Source organism: Dendronephthya gigantea, unplaced genomic scaffold, assembly GCF_004324835.1.
Source record: "Dendronephthya gigantea isolate DGI-Jeju-01 unplaced genomic scaffold, DenGig_1.0 000113F, whole genome shotgun sequence".
NCBI lineage: Eukaryota > Metazoa > Cnidaria > Anthozoa > Malacalcyonacea > Nephtheidae > Dendronephthya > Dendronephthya gigantea.
The window spans coordinates 1-25,449 of NW_021163123.1; the positions used below are offsets into that span (position 1 = coordinate 1).

General features: G+C 36.5%; 4 protein-coding genes across 8 annotated transcripts; 3 read left to right on the forward strand and 1 right to left on the reverse strand.

Moving 5' to 3' along the window:
• Positions 1 to 56: 56 nt before the first annotated feature.
• Positions 57 to 1,560, forward strand: LOC114535250. The gene is made up of 2 exons (XM_028556628.1): positions 57 to 495; positions 862 to 1,560. The coding sequence occupies exons 1-2, from the start codon at positions 132 to 134 to the stop codon at positions 1,419 to 1,421; spliced, it is 924 nt and encodes a 307-aa protein (XP_028412429.1). The 5' UTR covers positions 57 to 131; the 3' UTR covers positions 1,422 to 1,560.
• A 5,257-nt stretch (positions 1,561 to 6,817) lies between these two features.
• LOC114535211 (allatostatin-A receptor-like) lies at positions 6,818 to 7,795 on the reverse strand. Its single transcript, XM_028556595.1, has one exon. It carries the CDS (start codon positions 7,793 to 7,795, stop codon positions 6,818 to 6,820), a length of 978 nt encoding a protein of 325 aa, XP_028412396.1.
• A 3,482-nt stretch (positions 7,796 to 11,277) lies between these two features.
• Positions 11,278 to 12,375, forward strand: LOC114535237. Of its 5 annotated transcripts, none has more exons than XR_003688217.1 (5): positions 11,278 to 11,387; positions 11,468 to 11,542; positions 11,837 to 11,941; positions 12,043 to 12,172; positions 12,270 to 12,375. XR_003688217.1 is itself a non-coding variant. In XM_028556616.1 (4 exons), the coding sequence occupies exons 1-4, from the start codon at positions 11,331 to 11,333 to the stop codon at positions 12,339 to 12,341; spliced, it is 318 nt and encodes a 105-aa protein (XP_028412417.1). In that variant the 5' UTR covers positions 11,278 to 11,330; the 3' UTR covers positions 12,342 to 12,375. The 5 variants fall into 5 exon arrangements, 2 of the variants coding, with proteins under 2 accessions (XP_028412417.1, XP_028412418.1); XR_003688219.1 differs by having other exon boundaries at positions 11,896 to 11,941; XR_003688218.1 differs by having other exon boundaries at positions 11,484 to 11,542.
• A 1,096-nt stretch (positions 12,376 to 13,471) lies between these two features.
• On the forward strand, positions 13,472 to 24,830 carry LOC114535219 (polyamine oxidase 6-like). Its single transcript, XM_028556599.1, has 5 exons — positions 13,472 to 13,786; positions 16,191 to 16,272; positions 21,115 to 21,458; positions 22,749 to 23,207; positions 24,592 to 24,830. The coding sequence occupies exons 1-5, from the start codon at positions 13,528 to 13,530 to the stop codon at positions 24,828 to 24,830; spliced, it is 1,383 nt and encodes a 460-aa protein (XP_028412400.1). The 5' UTR covers positions 13,472 to 13,527.
• Positions 24,831 to 25,449: the final 619 nt, after the last annotated feature.

A 25,449-nucleotide genomic window follows, 5' to 3' on the forward strand; every position in this document is an offset into this window, starting at 1 on the left:
ATAATTTATGCCCGTTACTAAGAAATCGAGTTCCTAGAATTACATCTAATCCTTGATCTTCACTGCAGCATTACATTAGTGACTGTTGTAAACATTAAGCAAGCGTAAAACCCTGAACGACGTGCATCAGAATGGTTTGGTCTGAAAGTCAAAGAATGCGACTAGCAATCGAGAAAGAGAAACTGGAGAAATATTTTCGTCTTGGAATTACATGGATTGACCCACAACATGAAACGAAAGTGGAAGTATTGGTGAGAAGCAACATGAATAGGGAGTATATACTTCGGATCTACATTCCGCAAGATTTTCCTAATTCATGTCCAGTACTTGTTGTCACTTCGCCGCTAAAACTTCAACTGCGGAACGGATCCCGACTTCCTGAAGCAAGTGATTCCTTCCACACCTTGGTAGACACAGATGGATTTCATCGAATATGTCATTTTTATCCACCCGACTGGACACAAGATATCACTTTATTTCAAGTCTTTATGAAAGGTTCTTGATTAAAATTGATGGTTTTATTCTCTCCCCTAAACTAACACATTTAACTTAGACTTTCATTTTGGGGCAGTACCATTTGCAAGGAAATTAGTGTATAACTACATTCACCAATTATATGTACCTTCATTCTAAAAATATAGAGAAAAGAAATCTTTGGTCATTGATCATTATTTTCTAAACAAACATTACTATGAGAATCGCTTCTTCACTCATGCAAAGCGGTTACTTTAGGGAAATGTTGGGAAGCGGGTTAAAACAGAGATACCATCGTGCGTTTAACACAAGGATTGAAACGATTTCCTATCTTAGCTCAAGGCAATGCATAACCCCTGAAATATGTTCTCTTCTCGTTGCATTAAGGTCGGTTATGGATTGAGGGTTATGAAGCACATTTGAGAACAGGCATGAAGATGAATGAATACCTCGGAGAACACAAGTTTGCAGCACAATCTGGCCAGAATAACCAGCAACAGTTATCAACCTTACCATCCTCGAGTGAACCTCAAAGAGGAGAGAGTTTATTAGTCGGATCAACACAAAACCAAACCCGATCAAATTCTTTCAGTCAATTCGGCTATCAACATGAACAAGCATTCATAGAACCTACAGCGATTTACGAGCGAGATACCATAGAAGAGACTGATTATGATCCTGCTTTTTATCCCCCCACGGTACCTGTCCAGAGAGTTTTACCAGAGGTAGCCCCCGCACTGCCCTCACGTCGCACCTTGAATGAAACGTTACGTCAAAATGTGCCTTTGGATACAATCAACAATAACGAGACATCATCACCGTCAGAAACAATCAATCCAAGTCGATACAGACCACCAGGCGGAATTGCTGTTTTGCCTCCAATTGTTGGACGAAATGCTCGTTTGCGACGCCCGGCTCCGCAAGTCAAACCAAAACCTCGCTCGTGAAAAAAATAAATTCAGTTAATAGCCTTGGAACAAGACAAATATGAAAGAGATAACTTATAGTTAAATAGTTTGTTTAAATTAGAAATGGACACGCATTAAGTAACCCATCCGACAAATGTATATATTCCAAGTCCTACATGAATATCACCAAAATGTTATGATATTTTTCTAAACATTCCAGTATCGTTTTGTACTTAAAATTTCTTCCGTAGTAAAAACGGATTGCTGCTTCCATATCAACAATTTTATATTTTACCAGGCCAAAAGACAAAAATGCACTTAGAAATGTATTATACAACAATAATATGAATAAACTTATCCTTGTTGTCTTTAAATTTGTGGTGCGCTAGCTCGTTTTGGATTTGGATAAATAATTAAAAATTTGCGTTTGGAGTGTTTTGAATTTGCGTTTGTGTTTTGAATTTGCGTTTGCGTTTTGCGTTTATGTTTTAAATTTGCGTTCGTGCTTTCATGATTTGCGTTTATGTTTTTGAATTTGCGTTTGTGTTTTGAATTTGCGTTTGTGTTTTGCACCTCTGGGCCACCGTAGTATTCCGTTTCCGCGTTTTATCCCAACCCCCGGGTTTGGTTTCATTGTTAATTTGTAACGTTTAAATTTGTAGGCCTCTCGTCTTGGCGGAATTTATTGACGATTGCGTTCGCTCCGCTCTTTTAAAACTAAATCATTTTCGAAAGACGAAACGCGAGCTGATTCTTAAACGCGTGCGAAAGATAGCGATAAAGATTTACTTCTTGGGAAGCATGCTTTAGCCGTTCTACCTAATAGTTATGATACCGTTCTACCTACTATAGTTACTTTACGTGGAAGAAAATGTTGGCAAATATAGATATAAAGCTGAGCGTAGTAGTGTTCTTGTTATTTTATCTTCACGCTGTATTACTGTATAAGAGATCAACTGATTCTTCAAATAGGCGAAATGCTTTCGATGGAAACGTTTCAGAAGTCACGAAGTCTCTACCGCAATATATTTATACGATCGCGGATAGTGCATACCTATATTTACATTGAGAATTCCTATCAACGATTGAGGCTTTAGGATTCTCATATACTACTTTCAATGCCAGGCGAATTCATAGGGAAAAAGAATTACTGATACACTCACACACTGTGTATTTATAAGTATATAAATAATATATGATTCACGAATTCACCGACGATATATAAAATATAAACACGACAGAGTCAGACATCTATTCTGTCGCCTCATACACAAACAACGACAGTGCCAGTGGCATTTACATTTTCCGCGCTGGCTTTTCTACCTCTTGTCCTGGTTTAAACCTTCTTTGGTGTTTCCTTTGAAATCCTAAATAATTATATTAATATATCGAAAAACCAGACTTCGAATCATAAATAAACATACAGCCGGCAAAATTCGCCCCGGTTGTGTTTTGTTTCTGTTTAATGTTTTTTTTATTTTTCGTCGTCGCAAGTCTGCGATGGCGCGAAATATACTAGCATTTGAAAGGTGTATGTGACCGTATTTATTTACGTCCCAGTCTTATCTCCCAAGAGTTGTGGTGCACAGCTTTGGCTAATTTTCCGATGCGCGATTCGATTTCGCTGGCATGATACGGCAATTCCTCCAAGAGGAACAAATAAACCGTTCTTTTCATGCTGTTCGTTAAGTTTAGATTGAATTGAGGTAAGAATATATTTAATACATGTAGTTCTGGTCCTATTTTAATAATATCGCTGCTATTTCGCCGTTTACAGGGACCGCGATCTAAATACATGTGATTCCTTTATAGCGATTTTTATATGGCCATAATAATACGAAGAAAAACTCCTTATAGTAAGTTGTGTAATCATAATTATGTGTTCACTATCCGTGTCGGTGAACAATGGAACAATTCGTCAGATTAACTCTGTTTAACTGCAAACATAGAAGTGTCTTTTGCTAACACACGGCTCCGTTCAAACCCCTATGTGAGATTTTTGACGAGGACGAACATTAGCCACCATTTAAAGAGCATGTGTGAATTTAATTATAAATAATTCAAACATCTTGAATAATCATCATCATTCATTACATTTTGGCGCGATGATTTTTAGGCATACGGACAATTTGTCGGCAACTTTACAGAAGGCAAATATGTCATATGAAAAATATAAATAGATAAGTATGGACCCCCTGGGTTCACTTTTTCGGCTTCGCTAGCCCCCCCCCCCCCAATCCAAAAACTGCTCCGCGGTCCCTGTTTCATCATTGGCTGAATCCCAACTGTATATTTACGGTCCAAACCAAGTCTTGATGTACTGGGGCCGGTTGTATAAAAACGTAGTTAACTTTAACTATGATTAGCGCTAATCACTGAGTTAAATCCTTAACTATGATTAGTTAACTACACAAAACGTAGTTAGTCGAATGACTAACTAAGTTGTTAAACAGAGAAATAGCATGAAGTATCTCGAAATTATTGACCGCTATTATTGATTTTGAACAAGACTGTGGACTCGTATTTACAAAAAAATTACAATATTTTGATTAATTTTAAAATATTGTAAAAAATGCAATGAAACCATAGGCGGCCCAGAACTGATCTCGCTAATCTCGCTGACCTCGCGCGACGCTCATGTTGTCTGAACAGTCTTATATTATGACAAGGTTGGCAACTCTCACGCCAAATAAGCTAAAAACGCACGAAGGTTAACTCGAACACCTTCACGAAACCGCAAATATTTCATAAAAATATGGCGAATAAGAAAAAAAAAGTACAACACATTAAACTTGAATAATTTTACTACATTTATATTATATTTTTAGCATTCAAATGTATTCCTATGCATGTATAAAACGTGAGTGTTTTTTGGGTTACTGGCAAATATATTTCAAAACCTATGCTGGGGACACCTTGCCTATACCTTCGTCATATTTTTAAATTGAAAATAGAAAGCTGATTGGCTGTCGTTTCAAAAGAGCTAGCGAGCGAGATCAGTTCTGGGCCGCCTATGATGAAACAAGGAAAAAGTTCAATTTAATTCAACCAAAACGGCGCTCTTAATATAATAAGGTCCCTTTGAGTCAAAATACCGGTTTCAATTGAAAATGGATATGGCTATAATCTTTGCTAGGATCGTATTAATTTGGCATCGACACGTCTCCCGAAGAAAAATATACTCCGCTGCTGCCCAAATGACAAAAATAAAAGGATATTGAGAGTTTACAAGCTTCGACGGGGCCTTCTCTGAGTGGATAACGGTTGAAAATCTTGGTATATGTTGATTTTAATGTTTTCTCACTCCTCAAAAGCTCAATTAAGACGCCATTTTTAACTACGATTTGGAAAGTTAACGATGCCCTTGAGGATAGTTAACTTTAAGTATATTTTAACTACAGTTAACGCTAACTACGTTTTAATACAAGTGGCTAACTGCGTGATTAAAGTTAACTACGTTTTAACTACAGTTGGGTGGTTAAAAAGTACTGAGTTAAAACGTAGTTAAGAGTTTTATACAACCGGCCCCAGTGGGTTTCGAAAATGTCAATTTCAAATCAAACAGTCAATTTCGTTTAAACTGTGTACTTACAGCGTGGTTTGTACCCTGGGCGACACATCGCACGAGACGAGGCAGCTCATCGTGAAGAGAAGCGAGGCCTCATAGAATTTTACGTCGTCGGAAACTGGCTTCGAAGACAGCTCTCTCTCGAGAATATCATGTGGCTGATTGGCTTGAAAAACGTATTTTCAACTACCACGAAATTAATACGATCCTAGCAAAGATTAGCCATATCCATTTTCAATTGAAACCGGTATTTTGACTCAAAGGGACCTTATTATATTAAGAGCGCCGTTTTCGTTGAATTAAATTGAACTTTTTCCTTGTTTCATCATAGGCGGCCCAGAACTGATCTCGCTCGCTAGCTCTTTTGAAACGACAGCCAATCAGCTTTCTATTTTCAATTTAAAAATATGACGAAAGTATAGGCAAGGTGTCCCCAGCATAGGTTTTGAAATATATTTGCCAGTAACCCAAAAAACACTCACGTTTTATACATGCATAGAATACATTTGAATGCTAAAAATATAGTATAAATGCAATAAAATTATTCCAGTTTAATGTGTGTACTTTTTTTCTTATTCGCCATATTTTTATGAAATATTTGCAGTTTTGTGAAGGTGTTCGATTTAACCGTCGTGCGTTTTTAGCTTATTTGGCGTGAGAGTTGCCTACCTTGTCATAATATAAGACTGTTCAGACAACATGTGGCTGATTGGCTTGAAAAACGTATTTTCAACTACCACGAATGCCGAAAGAATATATCACGAGATTGGTTTTTGATCAGTAAGTGAACCAGTTAACTTTAGCTGCAAACTAAAGCCTCGTTACACTACACCTACACTCGATTTATTGGCACGGTCAAAATGGATGCCCGTGCTTTAAATTGCTGTGCATCAAATTGGATGCAGGTACCAATTTTAGCCGTTCCGTACCTCTAAATTGACTGCATCATTCTATAAAGAGCTTCGTCCTACTTTAGATGTTTTGGTTGTTAAATGTATGCAAATATCATCGTAGATAAATTGTACTGATAATTTGCTCACTTTAACTTCATCTAATGATCTGCCATCCAAGCCAATTTGTTTAGCAACAAAACAACGAGATGAATTTTTACTGCACCCATGTATAAAAACTATCGCACAAGGTAAATTTGCTTCAGTCTCGAACAACGGTTTTTCACTTGTGTGAAACGTTATAGACATTAAAATAATCTCCGGTTTTCTTAAAAAGTTGAGATTTCGATTACCATCACGCATTCATAACGGGAAAAAAAATTGCGATTAGCGGCTAGTATTTTAGACCATTTGGCTTCTAAAATCCGCTTGCATTCAAATATGTTTGCTAATTTGCATGCTAGCCCGGACTAACAATTATGATCTTATTAACTGTCCTTCTTTCGGCGTTCAGTGATTAATCGTTGCCAAATGCAAGCGTAAATTGAATATACTAACCAAAGCCAAAGCGTAAATTGAATATACTAACACATTAAATTTTATTAACCCGCACTATGTCAATAGTTCTCGGCTTTATGTCAACGTCACACTTGTTTACAAATTATTATCAGACTATCAGTATAAGGAGCTAAAGAAACTCGTACGATTTTACTCATAAAATGTTTGTATAGAACATTTACCGTCTAAATCTATATTTCCCATATAAAATTGAAAATTTAATAAATAACTATAGCTACATGCCGTAATTCACAATGGCGATATCTAAAAACGATACTTCCTGTTGACTTGATATGGACCCGTGTGGACAGGTAACTGGTCAGGTATACCTATATAACATGAAACGACTGATCCTTTTCGTTTAACTAAATCTTCACTCAGTAAGTTGTCATAGAACTCAATTAAAGTATATAAACAGCCTACGAGGGGTGTACAGCTTCCCCTGGCCCTGACAATTCACCTCCCTGTGGGTGTACTTTGCAGCAAAAACAACCAAACAGCTCCCTCAGACCAGTCCTGTAAGCTCTGTTTGAGAAACAGTAGATGGCTGGATTAATACAAGAATTGGCAAATGCCAAGCTTTTGAAGACGAAATGAATTGTTGTACCGAGCTCCGTCAAGTTAACTTGGGACAATGCGTAATAGAGTTGATCCGGCAGCCAACATACGATTATTATACCAGAGGCAAAAAAGGCTGTTGTTGTGACTCTTTTTAGGGCTTTCAAGGCATTACTTTTTCTGACCATCCTCTGATTGTTCCTAATCACCTCAATTCGGATTTCGGATCTCTTCATGTGGACTATAATCCGACTGTACGCTATCACCATGAGTGCCCCAGGTACGACTATCATGCCCAAGAACGTGAATGTCGCGATGACAATCGTTTTTGAAGAGTATTCTGGCGTCTTCCAGGCGCATGAAAAGCTGCCGTTGACTTGAGTAGTGGTTGCTCTCAATGGCGCTGTTATTTCAAAGCATGTTCCGGCTATCCAAGGGAAAAGCACGGTCGAGAACACAACAAGCTTCGATTTTTCATACTTCTTAAAAGTTAAGGGCATAACAACCGCTAACCAGCGATCGAAAGTCAGCATGAGGCAGGTGTACACGGAGGCTATTCCCAAAGCGAAGATAAAGAACTGGGACCAGAATAGCTTGCAAAACATCCATCGTAATGTTCGGTCCGGTGGTAAAGTATATGCGTCTTCGTCCAAGATATATCCAGGCAAAATCGCGATAAAGATGGCTTGAAGAATATCCTGAACTGCCAAAGCAAGAATTAAACAGTTATAAGTCTTCTTCAACAACTCTGACTTTTTGATGAAGAGCAGGACTGTCAAACTATTTCCAAGAAATGCAATGATTGAGATGGCCGTGAGGACAACTTTTCCGTACACCATTCTTCTGTTTTGCCGTCTTGTCAAAGATCAAGTCAGAGTGGGGTTAAGATGCAGTTGTCCTGCAGTTTACGAAAATATATTATTTTCTGCCTACTACTCAATTACAGTTCTTCTTTTCGATCAGACGTCATTCTATAAAGAGCTTCTTGCTACTTCAGAGCATATATTTTGGAGGTTGAATGCATGCAAATGTCATCGTAGATAAATTGCACTGATAATTTGTTCAACTTCAACTTAATCTAATGATCTGCCATCTGCTAGTTTTTACAAACGTCAGTTATCAATAAATGCAGAAATAAGTTGGGATTCTGAATAATTTCTGATGTAGACCTTTTCCTTGCTGTGCTTCTAAATTTTTCATATTCGATCCTGTGAGCTGTATCGTCATCTACTTAAATCATGTAGCATTCGACAGCGATCGAGAATAAAATCTTTAAAAAAAATTCACCTGCGTCAATCAATAATGTCTAATTACCGTTACATCTCCTATATCGATCAGTTTCCGGGGGAGTAAATAGACATGTCTGTGTGCTAATTAATGTCGAAAAAGAATTTATTTTGTCGAATTGAATATAAATTAGAAACTCTTTATTCTTTACTAAATCAGCTCTTCAGCCCGAGCATTATTAAATTTTTGTATAAACGTTCTGAAGTGTGTCCCTATTTCTTTCAAAAAGAAACCTTGTCGTATTATTAAAATTTATAGTTTGCATGATTTTCGCCTTTATGGTAAAATATACGATTAGGCAAGCTCCTCTATCCCTTCTCAACTCCCAAGGTCTTTCAAAAGTCCCTCTTACACGGTACAATTTTTCTTGCAACTTGCAATGCAATTCTATTTTTAAGAGATGTAAATTAGTGAAGAGTCCTCGACTCTTCGTCCATGGAGTATAACTAAATAAACATAAACGTTTCGTAGTAGCGAAAGACTTACAATCTCTCAAAAGTATTATTGCATTGCAAGTGCAAAAAAAATTGCACCGTCCATATATACATGTAAGCGGGCCTGAAGTCGAATGCCAATTGGTAACTCTAATTGGCTGGAATACTTGGGATGACAGATCTATACTGAAATATTATACTCATAATGAACGTTTAATTAAGTTTCATGGGGTAAATTATGAATATTTAACGAAGCGAAGCCGAGTTGAATTTTATTCCATCCTGCACCCAATGAAAACATTCTTACCATCGCAGGAATAAAAAAATCATCATTTGCTTTATATGACACCAAAGTAGTTCTAATGCTATTGAATTATTTATAAGTAAAAAGTTTGTGTTTATAAACTACAATCCCATCGGCCATATTATTTGGATTAATGCCTGTGAGCACGGTACGATTATTGCCGTCAGCGATGTGATATAGTGAAAGCGATCGTGCTATTGTATAACTGTTTGCACGACTAGATCTGCATGGAATGAAACCATCATTGCACGGATCAGTAAAATGGAATTTTTTTGTACAGGCGATCAAAAACAACAAATTAAAAGACATTAAGTTAATTAGCCAATGATTCCAACGACAGTATTCAAGGTGGCCAACGGCCGGGGCGACGGAGGGATGTCCAGGGTTTGGGAATAAAGAGGACGAATATCTTACTATCCCTCCCAAAGTCTCCCATGCATGGTTCATAAAATCATTTCACTTTGTAATTGATATATTCATTAAATTAATAATAAAAAACTGTAAACATTCAAGCTCGCACTGAACTATATGTCTGATAGGTCAAATGTTCTCATCACTTGCCAGAAATTTAAGACATTGCATCCTTCTCAAGAATGTTGCAAAGAGTTCCATCCAAACTCCATCAGCAACCATATCAAAACAAAACATGGTGGTGATCATAGGAAAGATATTACTTCATCGAGGCATTTGAGTGGTGTTTGTGTTGACTCATCAAATGGAATTTACTTGATTCGGTAACAAATGCGAAGAAGTGACTATCCAATCCATTGCCAATTTAAGATCAATCACCCAACGTCCTTTGTTGTGAATTAAGTACCACAGCATCAGGAAGTGGACAATCTAATTTTTATGGGACCTCACTTGTTGCTCCCTCATTTCATCTCAAAGAGGAGTCATTAAGCTATATTGTAGACACTTTAAAGTGGTTGAGGTCGGAACGGAAAGTAAAATTCTTAGGGTGGCAAAGGCGGTCTTCTATCCTTGGTGTACCATTAGTTGTGCAAATGCCTATCTCCACGGATTCACCTCGCTTTCTTCACTTTTCAGTTTTCGCCAACGTCAAAAGAGATTACTACTGGTCCTTCTGTAATCGTGTAGTAGTCTCTTTTGACAAAGACGGCTCTTCTTTTCATTGTAAATGTTGCCGTTCTCGCCGAGATGAGTTGTGTGACACTTGGACATTTGATATGTTAAGAATGTACATTCGCACTGATAAAAACATAAAAATCGATCTCGCACATTCAAGCTTATTAACGCTTTAGATGGATGTATGGCATGGGTTGTGTGTGTGTTCCTTTGGAATTTCTCTAATAACACACAGGGCCAGATCCAGTTATTACCTACATAGACTGCATAGGTAGCCCAAAAATCTGTTTGTACTCAGCCTTTGACTACATTGTTTACGCGCGCGGTCATCTTTTACTGTCTGTACTAATTACTGTGTTATATATTGTCTGTATTAATTACCGTGTATTATATGTATGTATTATATACAGGGTGAGTAAAAAACTGACACCTAACTAAAAAATACAGGAATCGCACATCTACTATAATACATATTACATAAAGTTTTAGGCAATAATACGGAAATAATACGGCTGGTTACAATAATTATTTTTTGCGCGAAATTTAAATTAGTGCGCGAAAATTAGTGTTTGTCTCAGTTTGTCTTTAATTTACTCCTATTTTCTGGGTTTGTCTTCAATTCACTTCTATTTTTTGGTCGATGGTTACACACATAGACTGGTTGCCTAGGTGTTGGTTGTGTGTTCAAAAGAGATGGGCGTTAGCTCTCTACATATGGTGGAGGGTCTGGGTCTGGGATATTTTATGTCAAGAGAAACAGCTTTAAAGTTTTTGCATTCATTAAAATAATTGTTCAACAATACAACACAATGCGTACAGAAACGAAAACAATACAACAAAAGAATTGTATGCCATATTTACGATAGGAAAAGTCATTCCAAACTAGCAAAATTCCGTCGTCTTAATCATACATACCCACATAATTAAATAGCTGCAAATCCATACCCATATACAATACCCAGACAATAATTACTATTTAATTACTACCCATACTTAAATTTTTCAAAAATGAAAAAGTGACCCAAATTAATGTAGTTCCTCATAAAACAACACGAGAAAGCGTATGAGATTTTTGGAAATCTTTAGGGATTTTTTTTAAAAAGATAAAAGACACCAAGTGATCACTGTATAGAATTGACAGCGGTATTTTTTAGCACGGAAACGTTATGTAATATGCATTATATTAGATGTGCGACTCCTGTAGCAACTTCCAGCTTCTATGGTTGCTCTCTCCATTGTATAATATATTGCTCAGTGAGCTTCATGTGCACAAAACTTTGTAAATATGGCGTCCATTCCATAACAGAATTGATTCAAAAGGTATCGATTCGTAATGCTTTATACTGTATATTGCTCAACGTTGATTTCTGTGTTGATTTCTGTCATTCATTGACATTCAGAACCCATTCTTTAAAGCAGACTGTGTCATTACCTTCATACCAATTAATTGGGACAATAATCACCGGAGTCTTGGGGTAAGTAATTTTTTTTTAAATTCGAGTATAATAGGAAAACAATTTCATGTTTTTTTTATAATTTTGTAATGGAAATTAGTAAATATGACATATGTAAAACATGAAGACTTCATTTAGAAACAAGTGCCTACCCTGTGTTAGCTGCGTTTATAGAACTGCCTTTCAGGACTCAGGTTAAAGGGTTAGGACTTGTGCATGTATACATTCAGTATATGCCTCCGTTTCAAAAATCTAAAAAACGAATATTCTATTTAGTCATTCAACTGGACTGTTCTTCTAAATAAATCCTTATAGCTAGGTAGTGGACTAACTGGACTTTACTTCATGTACCATATTTCTGTATGACCCTATAGCTATGGCGATGTTAAGAGAAGAGAGAAGCTTCCACAAAAAAATTAGGTAGGCCTTCATGAAGGTAGGCCTTCAATAGACAGATAAATGAAGTGTTAAAAAAATGTTTTGACATTGATGTATTTACTTAACATTCACTTAACTTATAGATTACTGATAGCACACCTCCAAGCAATATGTCCAAAAACGAGTCCACCAGATGTGAAATATTTTGATAATTCCACAAAATTTGAACCAAGACAACTTGATGGAAGTTCATGTGGGGTTTTTGTATCCATAGTAAGTGAAAATTGCATTTGATATAAATTATTTATTATATTATTGTTATGTTTTTACCCATTGCTTAATTAATGTCTAGCGGAATATTTTGTTGTAGGTAGCTGATTATATGGTCAATGGTTTGGATGTGAACTTTACACAGGTAATCATATCAAAGTACAATTTCTAGTAACTACATCATTTATTAAACCACAGAAAAAATCTTGCTGTATTTTAATATGTTTAAAGTTAAATCATATTGCATTATTTACCTAAAGGAAGACATACCATATGCTTAAGGAAATACATGGCTGTTCGCCTAGCAAATCCTTATAGATAAATTATTGCTATTCTTGTTCCTTTATGTAGTTAAGTATGTAGTTGTGTAGTTAAAATGTATTACTAAGCAAATTTTTTATATAAAATATATTTTCTAGCAAATATTAACTTTTGTTTTGGACTTTCACGTGGGGGACATATCCGCCGGTCCTACTAATGAACGCCCTGGAATGCCCGGGGAGATTCGTTGAATGCCCGGGAATCGGAAAAGAATGCCCGGGGAGAAATCATGTAAAAAATCACGGTATAATTTAAAGTTCTAACTATGAACAGTTTATTATTTGACTGAAAATACCTTTTTCATAATAAGTTGTCACTCACGTTTTGAAAAAACATTGCCCGGGAGTCAAGAAAGAATGCCCGGGGGGCGGCAAAATCATGCGTCAATATCATATAAACGACCATTGTATATTATAGAAAATCATTGTAGGCAAGGTACACAAATGATAAACTATAACAAATTTTTAAGTTAGGGATGCAAAGTGATAATATTTTATTACTGTTTCTATAAATGTAGTACTTCGTAATAACAATGAGATAACACGATTGAACTGGATACGATCAAGCACTAACGCGCATTAACTATTTACATTCGTGAACACATAACACATATTACATGAACTTGACTTACATTTTAATCTTGAATTGCCCAAATATTATTAGCGTTCAAATTTTTTCTTTGTTCTTACACTTTTTACTCTCTTTTTTTGGCCTGGTTTCCTTGCAATTGTTGGCATTCTTGGAACACTCAGGCATCCATCTGTTGAAACCACCTGTTTTTTCTTAACTTGCAAACCATTCATAAATTTTTTGAACAATTCGTCTTTTTCTTCCTGCGTTTTTTGTCTCCAATTCTATCCGCGGGGGGGGGGCACTATCCGCAGTATATATTGTGCAATCACTACCGTATATGGAATACGTACGGTAGGCGGTACCTACATACATATGACCATTGCTCTCATTAATTGTTGTCATCTCACGGCACAAGCCTTTGTTGTCATCTCCGGCACAAGCCTTTTCAATCATCGTTGCGAAAAATGTTCAACGTCTTTTGTTTTTGCCTCGTTTTCTTTGTCATTGCTTACCAGTCAGCGGGCGAAAACACTAAAGTTGATGTTCTCATTTTGGGGGCTGGTATCTCTGGAATATCGGCGGCAAATTACTTCAATAACAACGGCAACAAAAACTTTTTGGTGCTTGAAGCACAGGACTACATAGGGGGAAGATTGAAGAACCGCACTGTTGGCAATTCGACGGTTAGTGAGGGTGCAAATTGGATATCATTCGTCGAAGAAGGTTGGTAAGAGTTATGACTTAGTTGAAACGTTACATTTACGTTTTCATTCAATGGGGTCACGTGGATGTGTTTATATTGTACTAGCTTTAAATTCGACATAAACCAAACGACGTACAGGCGGTACAGCATAACTTGATAACCAGGGAGCAGAGTGGCAGCGCCTTAAAGAAACTTAGCATCAAATGTGGTATAAAAACCGCCTAAAATAGACAAAACACTTCTCGACGTTTCGATCTGCGGGCCTTCGTCAGGAGAGTTTAGTATAGCTATATAAACTCTCCTGACGAAGGCCCTCAGGTCGAAACGTCAAGAAGTGTTTTGTTTGTTTTAGGCAGTTGTTATACCACATTTGACCTACAGCATAATTATATATTAAACGAAATGATTCAATATTTTCCCCACCTTCCGATATATACGAATTGTTCCTGCATACAAGTTACCCATGTTATCATAACCATTGTGAAGCGCGCACCACATTCAACACGATAATCAAAAACACCATATGACTCATTTCCATCGGCATGGTAGAAAACACGGATAGTCGGATACCGGATAAACGGATACACGGATAATATATTCATATGATCAGAATTTTCTTAATTAACAATGATTAAGAAAATGTGAAATGGCTCATCAATGTTTCGTATTCAATTATAAAAAGACAAGTATCGGAATGTCGTTCTCACAAATTGAAATATTAGTCAAGTTAACTTTAGTCATACTCATGTCTCATGCCCCCAGCTTAATACATGAAACATATGAACAAGTTTAAATTAAACAAACATACATCTACAATCCACGCGTAAAGATGGATAAACGGATAGACAGATACAAAATAATGTATGAGAATAATGACCAGTTCATCTATTCATATGATCAGGGTTGGCTCATGCCACAGAATTTTTTTAAGACAAGTATATCGCAATGTTGTATAGCTATTTAAGTCCTCGCTATACCCTAACAAAACGTTCATTTTAAAAGCAAATAAAACATATAAACCCCTATACTAATTTATGTCTGTTGCATTCTCAAATTCCAAAATTATTCCTCAAATGATGTCCATGGATAAACTGGAGGTTTGCTTGAATTGCTGTAGCGATTGGACATAACTGGTACGAATGAAAGTTTCGTTCTTTGCGTCTGACGCACGACAAATTGCAGTGAAAGTACACATTACCTACTTTACTCCTCGGTTGTCCTTAGTATGAATACTCACGGGGCATTTTGGATACAACAACTAAATCATTTGGTGGAACTGGAATGCGACCAAAATTGAATTATGCTTCTTTTTTACGAAACAGCTAGATATGAGTTGTTAACTTGTTATTTTATATCGAGTTAGTACGACTCTACGCGTGGATTGTAGATGTATATTTGTTCAATTTAAACTTGTTCATATATTTCATGTATTAAGCTGGGGGCATGAGTATGACTAAAGTTAACTTGACTAATATTTCAATTTGTGAGAACCACATTCCGGTACTTGTCTTTTTATAATTGAATACGAAACATTGATGAGCCATTTCACATTTTTTTAATCATTGTTAATTAAGAAAATTCTGATCATATGAATATATTATCCGTTTATCCGTCTATCCGTTTATCTGTCTATCCGTCTATCCGTTTATCCGGTATCTGACTATCCGGTATCCGACTATCCGGTATCCGTGTTTTCTACCATGCCATTTCCATCAATGAAACGTTTGAAATTCCAATATTGTTTAAAATGCTTTCTAAACATTTATTAAAATGATTAATGCTCGAAATCGATCAATTAGAGTGTAAACATTATACATTATTACTCTTTGTGTACCATCGTATTGAAACTTTTCCACCCGGGCTTGTCCAGACACCAGGCTGTAATTGTAGTTGATCAATAACATGGCGAAGATCTTCAAAATTTCGTAGCAATTTCAGACAACCTTTTTTTGTGAGTTCAGCAATCGAATTGTCCACGTTATCGCATTCGGCGGAGTTTTTATCGCCCTCTGTACTGCATGTTTAATACTTCCACACTTTCATCATGATTTCTCTTGATTCAGTGAATTGATCTCAGACATTTTGTTGAATTTCATCTCTATAAAGTAAATAATTGTATTCACTGTACTCACGGTACCAGCACACTGTGATAGACACGCCAATGGCGACTGACGGCCATCTTGAAAAATCAAACGAACCGTTTACATTTGCGAACACATTACACATATTACAGGCTAATATAAGCTTTAAGGTTATAATATGAACAAAAGCTTTTAATATAAGCGGGGATTCCAAAGTGTAAGACAAAGTGAACGTAAACATATCATGCGATTTATTTACATTTTTGAACTTCTATACTTTTTAAAGTACGATGACAACTCTATATAACATCTATATAACAACTCTACTGTATTTTAAATTAAGGTGATAAAAATCCTATTCTGAAACTCGCGGATATACTGAAGCTCACCAGATATCAAAGCGACTATAACGATATTGCTGTCAGGTTTGTCGAGCATACGATATGTGCATATTTTTATCACCTTAATTGACAAATATTATTATTATTATTCATGGTTTATTGAACACATTGCAATAGTGTGATACAGCTAAATTATTATGTGTTTATATATACATCGATATAAAATTTTATACATTTAAAGTCTATCTAAGAATAAAATTACAGTTATTAGTGTATAATAGGGTCCATGCACTAAGAATATTAAAACTATTATAAGTATATATGTATTTATATATAGATCTAAAAATTATTTATATACAGTTATTGCAATACTTTCATTAAACTTATCAATAGTCATAATACAATACGTTTGTTAAAAACTATTTTAAAAATTATATACAGTTTATAGATTATATAGATCGAGTTCTTTAAACTATACTTTCGTTATATTGATCAATCGCATAGACCAAAGGACTATTTTTAAAACGATCTGTTCTACAAGTAAAATTATAAATTATGTCATTATTTGCTCTTGTTTGCCTGTTTTTGATACTGGAATGTTTATCAGGAAGCAGTTTGTGTAATTTATGGCTCGGCTGGATCATATTCTTTATGAGATCAATGCATAATTGTTTTCTTCGTTCTTTTAGCGACTTTCTATTAGCGCTTCGTTATATTCTTTTCCGGGGTAGATGATCCTAAGCGCTCTTTTTTGGATTCTTTCGATATTGCTACTTTGTTCTTGAGTCAGGTTTCCATGCCACACCTGTGCTCCATACTCAAGAGTGGACCTTATGATAGCACAATAGAAGGATTTTAGATCTTCTTTGCACGCCCCGTAATTCTTGAGGATTTTTAAAAAGTAGAGCCGCTTGGAGGCTTTTTTAATTATAAATTCAGTATTTGTCTCCCATTTCAAATCATTATCCAGCCAGATTCCCAGCGACTTATATGATTTTACCCGAGCAATTGGTTGGTCGCCAATATTTATTGGTGGAATACTTGTTTTTTTCTTTCTGAAGTCGAGGATCATCTCTTTACATTTGTTCCCATTTAGTTCCATTTTTTCAGTCTTTGCAAAGTCAACTACACCATTCACGTTTTCTTGGGTTTTTCCGACTGATGTGCCAGATATATGATTTGATACATCGATCACCTCAGATAAGGACGTATCATCCATAAACATTACTGTCCGCCCCTCGTCTGTATCGTTTTGGTTGGTTGTTTCAATCATTTCCCATTTTGTGATTGAGGGAAGTTGGTTTATTTTAATAATGAACGCGATCGGTCCCAATCTACTTCCCTGGGGTACCCCTCCATTAATTTCCATTCGCTCTGATTCTGTACCCTGATATGAAGTCGTTTGTGTTCGACCTTGTAAGTACGATGCTACCCATCCAATCAAGCCAGGGCGTATACCGATATCACAGAAGTTTTCCAAGAGGCGGTTATGATCAATTAGATCAAAGGCTTTACGGAAATCGAGAAATGTAACTCGAATAATTTTGTTGTTTTTTTCTATCGCAAGATACCACTTGTGCAATTGAAAAATTAGTGCATATACAGCAGACATTCCTGCTAGTCCTCCAAATTGGGATTCGCTAATTTTGCTATTAGTATCCTTTAGTATCCACTCAACAGCATATGACTCTTGAAGTTTGGAAAGGGTGCTAGTCAGGGCAATTGGCCTTAAATCTTCTACTGATGAAACTGGATTAGATTTCCATACATCCGGAAACGTTTGGCTTCTAAACAACTGATTAAAGATATCTGCTAGTGGCACAGCAAAGTGTTCAGCAAACGTCTTTATTACCTTCATGTTTGGATCAAAAGGGCCAGGGGCTTTATTAGTTTCTATTTTTGACAGCTTCGTTGCAACACTTTTACTTGTAACTTGTGGCAGGGAACCTTGTTTTCTAAATAGCAACCATTCGTTTTTTACTGTTTGGTACTCCTTGGTCAAACTCGTAAAGAACGTATTGATATGATCAGCAGTTTGTTTATCGCTCATTGGTGCATCCGTTAGAGGGTCCGTTAGACCAAAGTTCTGTTTTTTATTCCCAACAATCCGTTTCACATTTTGCCACCATTTCTTTGGGTTTTGGTTATGAAAGGGTTTTATATTTTGTGCATAAAATTTGTGCTTGGCTTTTCGAATCTCTGCTACAATTAAATTCCGTAGTACCTTGGATTGGGAGAATCTTCCAAGTTGGTATGCTTTATCTCGTTTCTGCATTAGTTGTTTAATTCTACCATTTATAAAAGGTTTATCGTCTCCTTGGATTTTAACTGACTTTGACGGAAAAAGTTTTCGATCATCTCTAATGTTATTTCTAAAAATTTATTAACCTTGTCGTTTACACAAGGGATATCCAATACAGGCGACCAATTGTACTCACTGATATACTGCTCAAATGCTTGAAGCGACGAGGATTTCAAAGGTCGGACCTTTATCAGCTTTGGCTTTTGTTCCTTTTTGTTTCCTTCTTTAGATGACCATATGATTGTACTATGGTCAGAGTTTCCAATTGGAGCTAAGATGTGTGGTGTTTGATAGAGATTCATAATATCTGTGAATATAAGGTCAAGTATTGCGGACTTTCTAGTAGGTTTTTTAACTACTTGTTTTAAGTGGCATTGGCTGGTTATATACAGCAGCGATAATTGATGTGCTTGGGCTTTCTGCTTTTAGCGTGTCGTAACAATAGCAAAAGTATTCATAGAACTTAATCAAATTTTCTTGGTCAATAGATGGTGGGATATAGACACATGCGACAGCAATTCTTGATATTACTCGAGGTAACCACTTAGGTCGCAGAATAACCCATATACACTCGAAGTTTTCGTTCCCAAGGTCATAACGGACTTTTAATGGTAAACCTTCATTGATGTAAAGTGCAACGCCTCCACCTCTACCTATGGTTCTGTCCTTCCGTATTAGATTAAAGCCAGAGATATTCATTGCTTGGTCAGGTATGTCTTCAGTTAACCACGACTCCGTGACTGCTATGATATCTGGTTTATGTTGCTCAATCATTACTACAAGTTCGGATTTCTTATTTAGGATTGATCGTGCATTAAACAGAAGTACATTTGGCATAACGTGTCTTTGTTTACTCCTAGATAACATTGAGAAATAGATAACATTGAACCGTTGTCTCCTCATTTATAAATACACGGTATAACGTCATTTGTCATAAGAACAAAGAAAGTGGCCACGAGCCGTCCTTTCATTCCAATGGTTAACGAGTGGTCACTTTTGTTCTCATCACAAATGACGTCATACAGCGTGTATCTATAACTGAACCAGTGGCAGTGAAGTGAACAGACAACGGTACAGTGTAATCTATAGTTAGGAGCTTATTATATATCTCAGTAAAATACCCCTATCCATTTAACAATTAGACAACGAGTCCGAGTTGTTTATGAGCGAATAGTCAACGAAGGCGAAGCCTGAGTTGACTATTCGCTCATAGACAACGAAGGAAGGCGAGTTTCTCTGCCATTCGGGTGAAAACAAAGCGATCTTCTCTGCCATTCTGGTGAAAACAAAAGCAATCATAACAAAATATGGTGTGAAATGATTTAAAAGTGACCTGAATTTAGCAATATACTTTTATTTAGCGATTTATTTTGCAATTCAAGATCGCACGGCCCCAGCAAAACTAGTTAGGAGCGACATCAATTCAATAATAAACAAATTAACCAATTCAGACTCAGTCCAGTCGCTTTGTAATAAACTAATGCTTTTGATGCACGATTTATTATAAAATGCGAGACACTTAGAACCATTGCTATTTGACCAAGTTTTCTGTTATGTTGTTGTTGATTTAAACTTTTATAGTAGCTGTTTAATTTTTAGGTTGCGTGAGTCAAAAACGGAAGTCAATAAATTATATTCATAAAATCCGTTTATATTAGTTTTATAGTTGTTTATTTTATCGATGAATAAAGTTTTTTCACCGAGATTATACTAAAACATGCAATTAGTCGCCTCAGACTCGGTGATTAAAGTATGTATGGAGCTTCTTTCCCTTCATCTAAAGGAATAGCGGATGTCTTTGAGACTTTAAGGCCCGTTTACACTTTGCGATGTTTGCTGCGATTTTATGCCGTGGATTCTTCCTTTGACATATGTGAACGACTAATTAGTTACGAATGTTCTGGTGTATAAGAGCCCTTATTTAAACATCAGCAACTGATTTACTCCTTCACATCTATCAAAAGAAGAAAAAAGGAACGTAAAATCGCAGCAAAAGTTGCAAGTGTAGACGGGCCTTTACCGGACAAAGTGACATACGTTTAAGATAGATCGGTCTTCCTCACGCAATTTTTAATCTCCTCAGGTCGACACAGAGCGAACGGAACGCGGCGTGAATTTTCAGAGCAGTGAAAATGCCAGAGTAGTGAAAATGTAACGTTCAGTAATATACAACGGTTGTATACATTACGATAGCACCACCAAATTGTTTGGATGTGTGTCCCTGGATGCATTTTCCCGCTGTGCTCTTTTATATTTCTTACTTAAATCCAAATTCACAAGTTTTCATAGCCACATGCACTGGCTCTATCTTCCAGGATTCGACATCCTATTATTCTTATATATAGTATCAGGTTGATCAAGATACCTTTTCCACATTGCACAACCAACGTTATCTTTCCCTAAGTTGTTGCGCTTGCGATTGGTTAATCTGATAGACTTGCCGCATTTGATTGGCTCAAGTTACCTCGAGGGACGAGGGTAGAAGCTGTACGAAACAATGTAGCACTGAATTGAAAACATTGTTAAAACTTAATTGTTTCGGGAAAGCTTGTTGTAACTATTTCCATTATAACTAAAGATTAACACAAGCAAGTGGATTTTAAGTTTTTTATTACTTGTTTTAGAAACGCGATAGACAACGATACAAACTTCAAAGCAGTAATGGCGGAACTGGACGCAGCCGCCGAAAAGGTAAAAAAGGACAAAGAGAAAATTTTGCTTCATCATGATCTTCCTCTTAGTTCGTCTTTGGCAGACGCGGGCTGGATAGCTGATACTCCCTTGAAAAGTGCGATTGAATGGTTTTATTACGACTACGAGAACGCTATAAGTGCTAAATTAACGTCTACGCGAAGTTTCACACAATCTAATGGAGGTGAAATTATTGATTCCGTTGTCACAGATCGACGGGGTTATGCGTTGATAGTCCAATACCTAGCAAAGAACTTTACAGATAAAATTCGAACAGGTACCGGTTGTAACAATGTTATAGTATAGTCATTCCGATTAACCCTGGCGAATATCGTGGCTTATTGGTCTGATTGCGAGTTATCGTCCAACAGTACGTACTGCAACATATAATCAAACAGCACTTGCTGGTTATTCATTTTCGTTTGATATTTCACACTTGGTATCTACAATCGCTTTAAAGGCGACTTTCAACTTGACGAAACTCTTCGATCGAGGAAAAATTTTCACAAATGTTTTCCGCCATCTTTCCCGCCAGTTGATGACATTTTTAGGCTAATATAAGCATATGCTGTACTATAGCAAGTATAGGTGACTCTATGCTCCTCCTTCTGGCCGGTTTATTGCATGTTTTTGCAGAAGATGTCTTGATTGCATGTTTTTGCGATTTCGAGGGTGGAAAGACTAGTACAAACTGCTTTCAGGGCAGGGAAGATGTTGTGTCGAAATGAATTTTCTGTCGAAAAGATTTTTGCCTACAGTAATTCATAGAAATATTTATATTTCATACGGCTTTATAAACGTCAAGATATTTATTATTAAAGATTAAGGTTGAAAATATACGACTTTACCTTCGATTAGTCACGTTCTGAAAAAAAAATTGTTAATTTATTCGACCATTGTTCTTCTTCAAATTTTTAAAAGGTTGCAAAATCTGCAAATCTCACTTTTCGACACATTTTCTGCCAGGCGCGTTCCCCGCCTCGTTGTCACTTTGCGCGTGTCCTCCAGCGAGACAATAATCACGCAATTGATATAAAACGAAAACACGCGCAGTGGACGAAGCTGGCACCGCTGCATTATAAGCAATCATAGGTGGCCAATTAAATGTTGCAAGCTTTTATTTTAGAATTAATATTATATATAAAATAAATGTTGTTAAGCACAATTAATATGGGAGGATAAACATTTATGGGGAACATGCATTTAAAAGAAAAGCTATACAGGTACAAAAATCTCGACAAATTAAGGCGGTGTTACACTATACAACTTTCCTTCCAAGTTGCAATGCAATTCTACCCCTGAGGCATCTAAAGTTGTCAATCAAGAACATTTCTTACGATCTGCTAACGTTTTCTTAGCATTTCGAAAACTCTATACAACTTAACTTCTCTCAAAATTATAGAATTGCATTGTAAGTAAAGTTGCATAGTGTAACACTGCCTTTAATGATGACTCAAATATTAGACCTAATTAATTCTCCCAAAACCTACATCCGATAATTGATTATTTATAAATTAATTAATAAATTATTTAATTTTCATTTACTATTCTTTTAATTTTTTACCAGGTCAAGCGGTGAGAGGAATTAACTATACTAATAATGGCGTAGCCGTTCAGACAAACGATGGTTCTGTGTTCACGGCTAAATATGCTTTGTGCACTTTCAGTACAGGCGTTTTAGCGGATCGTAAGTTTGTAAACTTTGTTCCTGAACTCCCTTCCTGGAAACGAAGAGCTATAAACAATATCCCGATGGGTTATTTTACTTTTGTTATCGTTCGTTTTGAGCACGTGTTTTGGGAGGACAATGAATATTTACTTGACGCGGGACGTATCCGTGCAAAGTTTCCCGTCATTTTCAACCGAAACAAGCGAGGAATCCAGCCTGGATCTAATCTTTTTATGTTTGTTGCTACGGGAGACGATGCCGTGCGCACTGAAATGCAACCTCAAAATACAACTGTGCAAGAGGTGATGGAGACATTGAAAGGAATGTATCCGGACGTAAATATCCCTTATCCCACAGGTGAGTACACTGATCGCTAGACTGGGACAATGCCCACGAGAATTAATAGACTAGTATTCTAAACCTCTCGCTTCTTTATTTTCCTTTCTTTCCTTTCGATTTCCCTTTATTTATAACCGCGAGACGAAACATTACCGAAACCGGGTCCGGGAAGATGCCTGGAACTAGGCTAGGGAATTAAAACAATTGAACTACCGGTAAATTTTATGATTTTAACTCCCCCGTCTTAATATTTTATTCTCAATAATAACGATTCGCTTTGGGCAACTGTCTAAATTACAGCTGCATATTTCATCATGAAAGCAATCAATCAGATTTCATTTACCGGCTCAGATTTGTAATGCTCTATTTATTAATTCTAGTTTTTCCAACATGAAGAATTGGAACATATTTAAATGTATTCTTGGCTATAGTTATAGTTTGTCTATAGTTTGTATATTTTGTCAATTAAGGCGTTTTGGAAAAGAGAAAGCTAAACCGCTTTCGAACAACTGCCCCGGATTCTTGGGTTGCAGGCTTTTTTGGTCCAATGCATTGGCCATCGCTTCAGCGGCTATTTTAGGGCTGATTAACACTAACCGATGCGATACGAGAATTTCCGTATCGTACTGTATTTAACTACACTGGCGGTCAAAAAGAACTGCTGAAAACAAGTTAAATTGCTCTCAAATGAACGTAACTGTCACTCTAACAATATATACGAGTAAATATAGACTATATTACATGCTAAGCTATATAGAATATTAATATTTTGTTGACCCTCCTTTGGCCTTATAATTGATAACGGCCTTACACCGGCGTGTCATACTTTCTGTTAAGGTGGTAATCTTAACGGTGAAAAGAAATTCATCCTATGGACAGTCTTTACAGCAACGCATAAATCATTCTTTTTTATGAATTTGTATCTAAACAGTTCTTTTTGACCGCTAGTGTACAATAAAAGATTGATTGTTACGATTCCTGTTACATACGATAATAGCAACATTTGAGCAGTTCTTTTTGACCGCCAGTGTATAATTAAATGCAAGAAAACAATTGATTTCAGAATGAACACAATAAAATATATTATCGAAGCTTTGCTTCACATTTCACAATTTATTTAACATAGGTATTATATATAATTCATGTCAGATATTCATTGCCAGAAATTGTTTCTTTTTCTGCTTCTTTCTGTATTAAAAGCCGTTTGTTCGAATGAGCGAGGCGGAATGACATGCATAGCTGGAGTATTAGAGTATCACCATTCCACAGGCCTCATATAAAATTGTCTCAGTTTATCAACCCCCTGCAGTGATCCGGTTTCAGTCTAACTAAGTACTTATAATCTTACCCCATGCATGCACGATTCCTTTGGACTGATAATATGTCTGTATCTTTTCTGTAGACGTAGTTGTATCAAAATGGGTGACAAATGAGTACGTACGTGGATCCTACAGCAATCCTGTCGTAGGAAGTACAAAAGCGGACTTCCAACATTTGGCAGGGAGAGTTGGCAACCTATTTTTTTCAGGCGAGGCAACCTCGGAAAAATACTTCGGTTTTCTACAAGGTGGCTACGTGACCGGCCTGGCACAAGCTAAGGCAATCCTCAGTTGCCTCCACGATAAAGAATGTGCTTCATAAAAAACCAGAACTGACTGGCGACGACGGTTGCAAAACTAGTAAAATGGGTCGCGGACCCATCGAGAACAGCGTATTAGTTTTGTGTTCCGTTTTAGCGGCGTTTATGACTTCTTTAATAGCCTATAGTATTAATTAAACCTTTCTGCATCTGCATGTGACTTCATCCACGAAGTCAAGAAAACTATCTGGTCCACACTTTTTTACCTTTGCCGACTCATCATTTCTTACACTTTTTACTTAATTCATAAACAGAAATACTTTCGTATAACGTTTCGTAATAACTAGTTATAACACGTGCCCTCGTCAAATATAGCGAATGCACATGAAAGTTTCTTTAAGTTTAAACTTTAAAGCCGGTAAAACACAGGCTACTACCGAATAATATATTGGATATTTTCACAAGATCACCAACAAACTATAACCTCAAAAATTCAGACTTTCATACCGAGATTTAAATCTGTAAAATACGGTAAGAACTCGCTAAGATTCTTCATGGTCCTTACCTTTGGTCGAAGTTAAGCTCACAAGATAGAAATCAGACCTCCCTATCTGTTTTTAAGTGAAGGATTAGAAAAACCAATTTGAGATGTATTGTAGCAGAGTAACATAGAAATTGAAA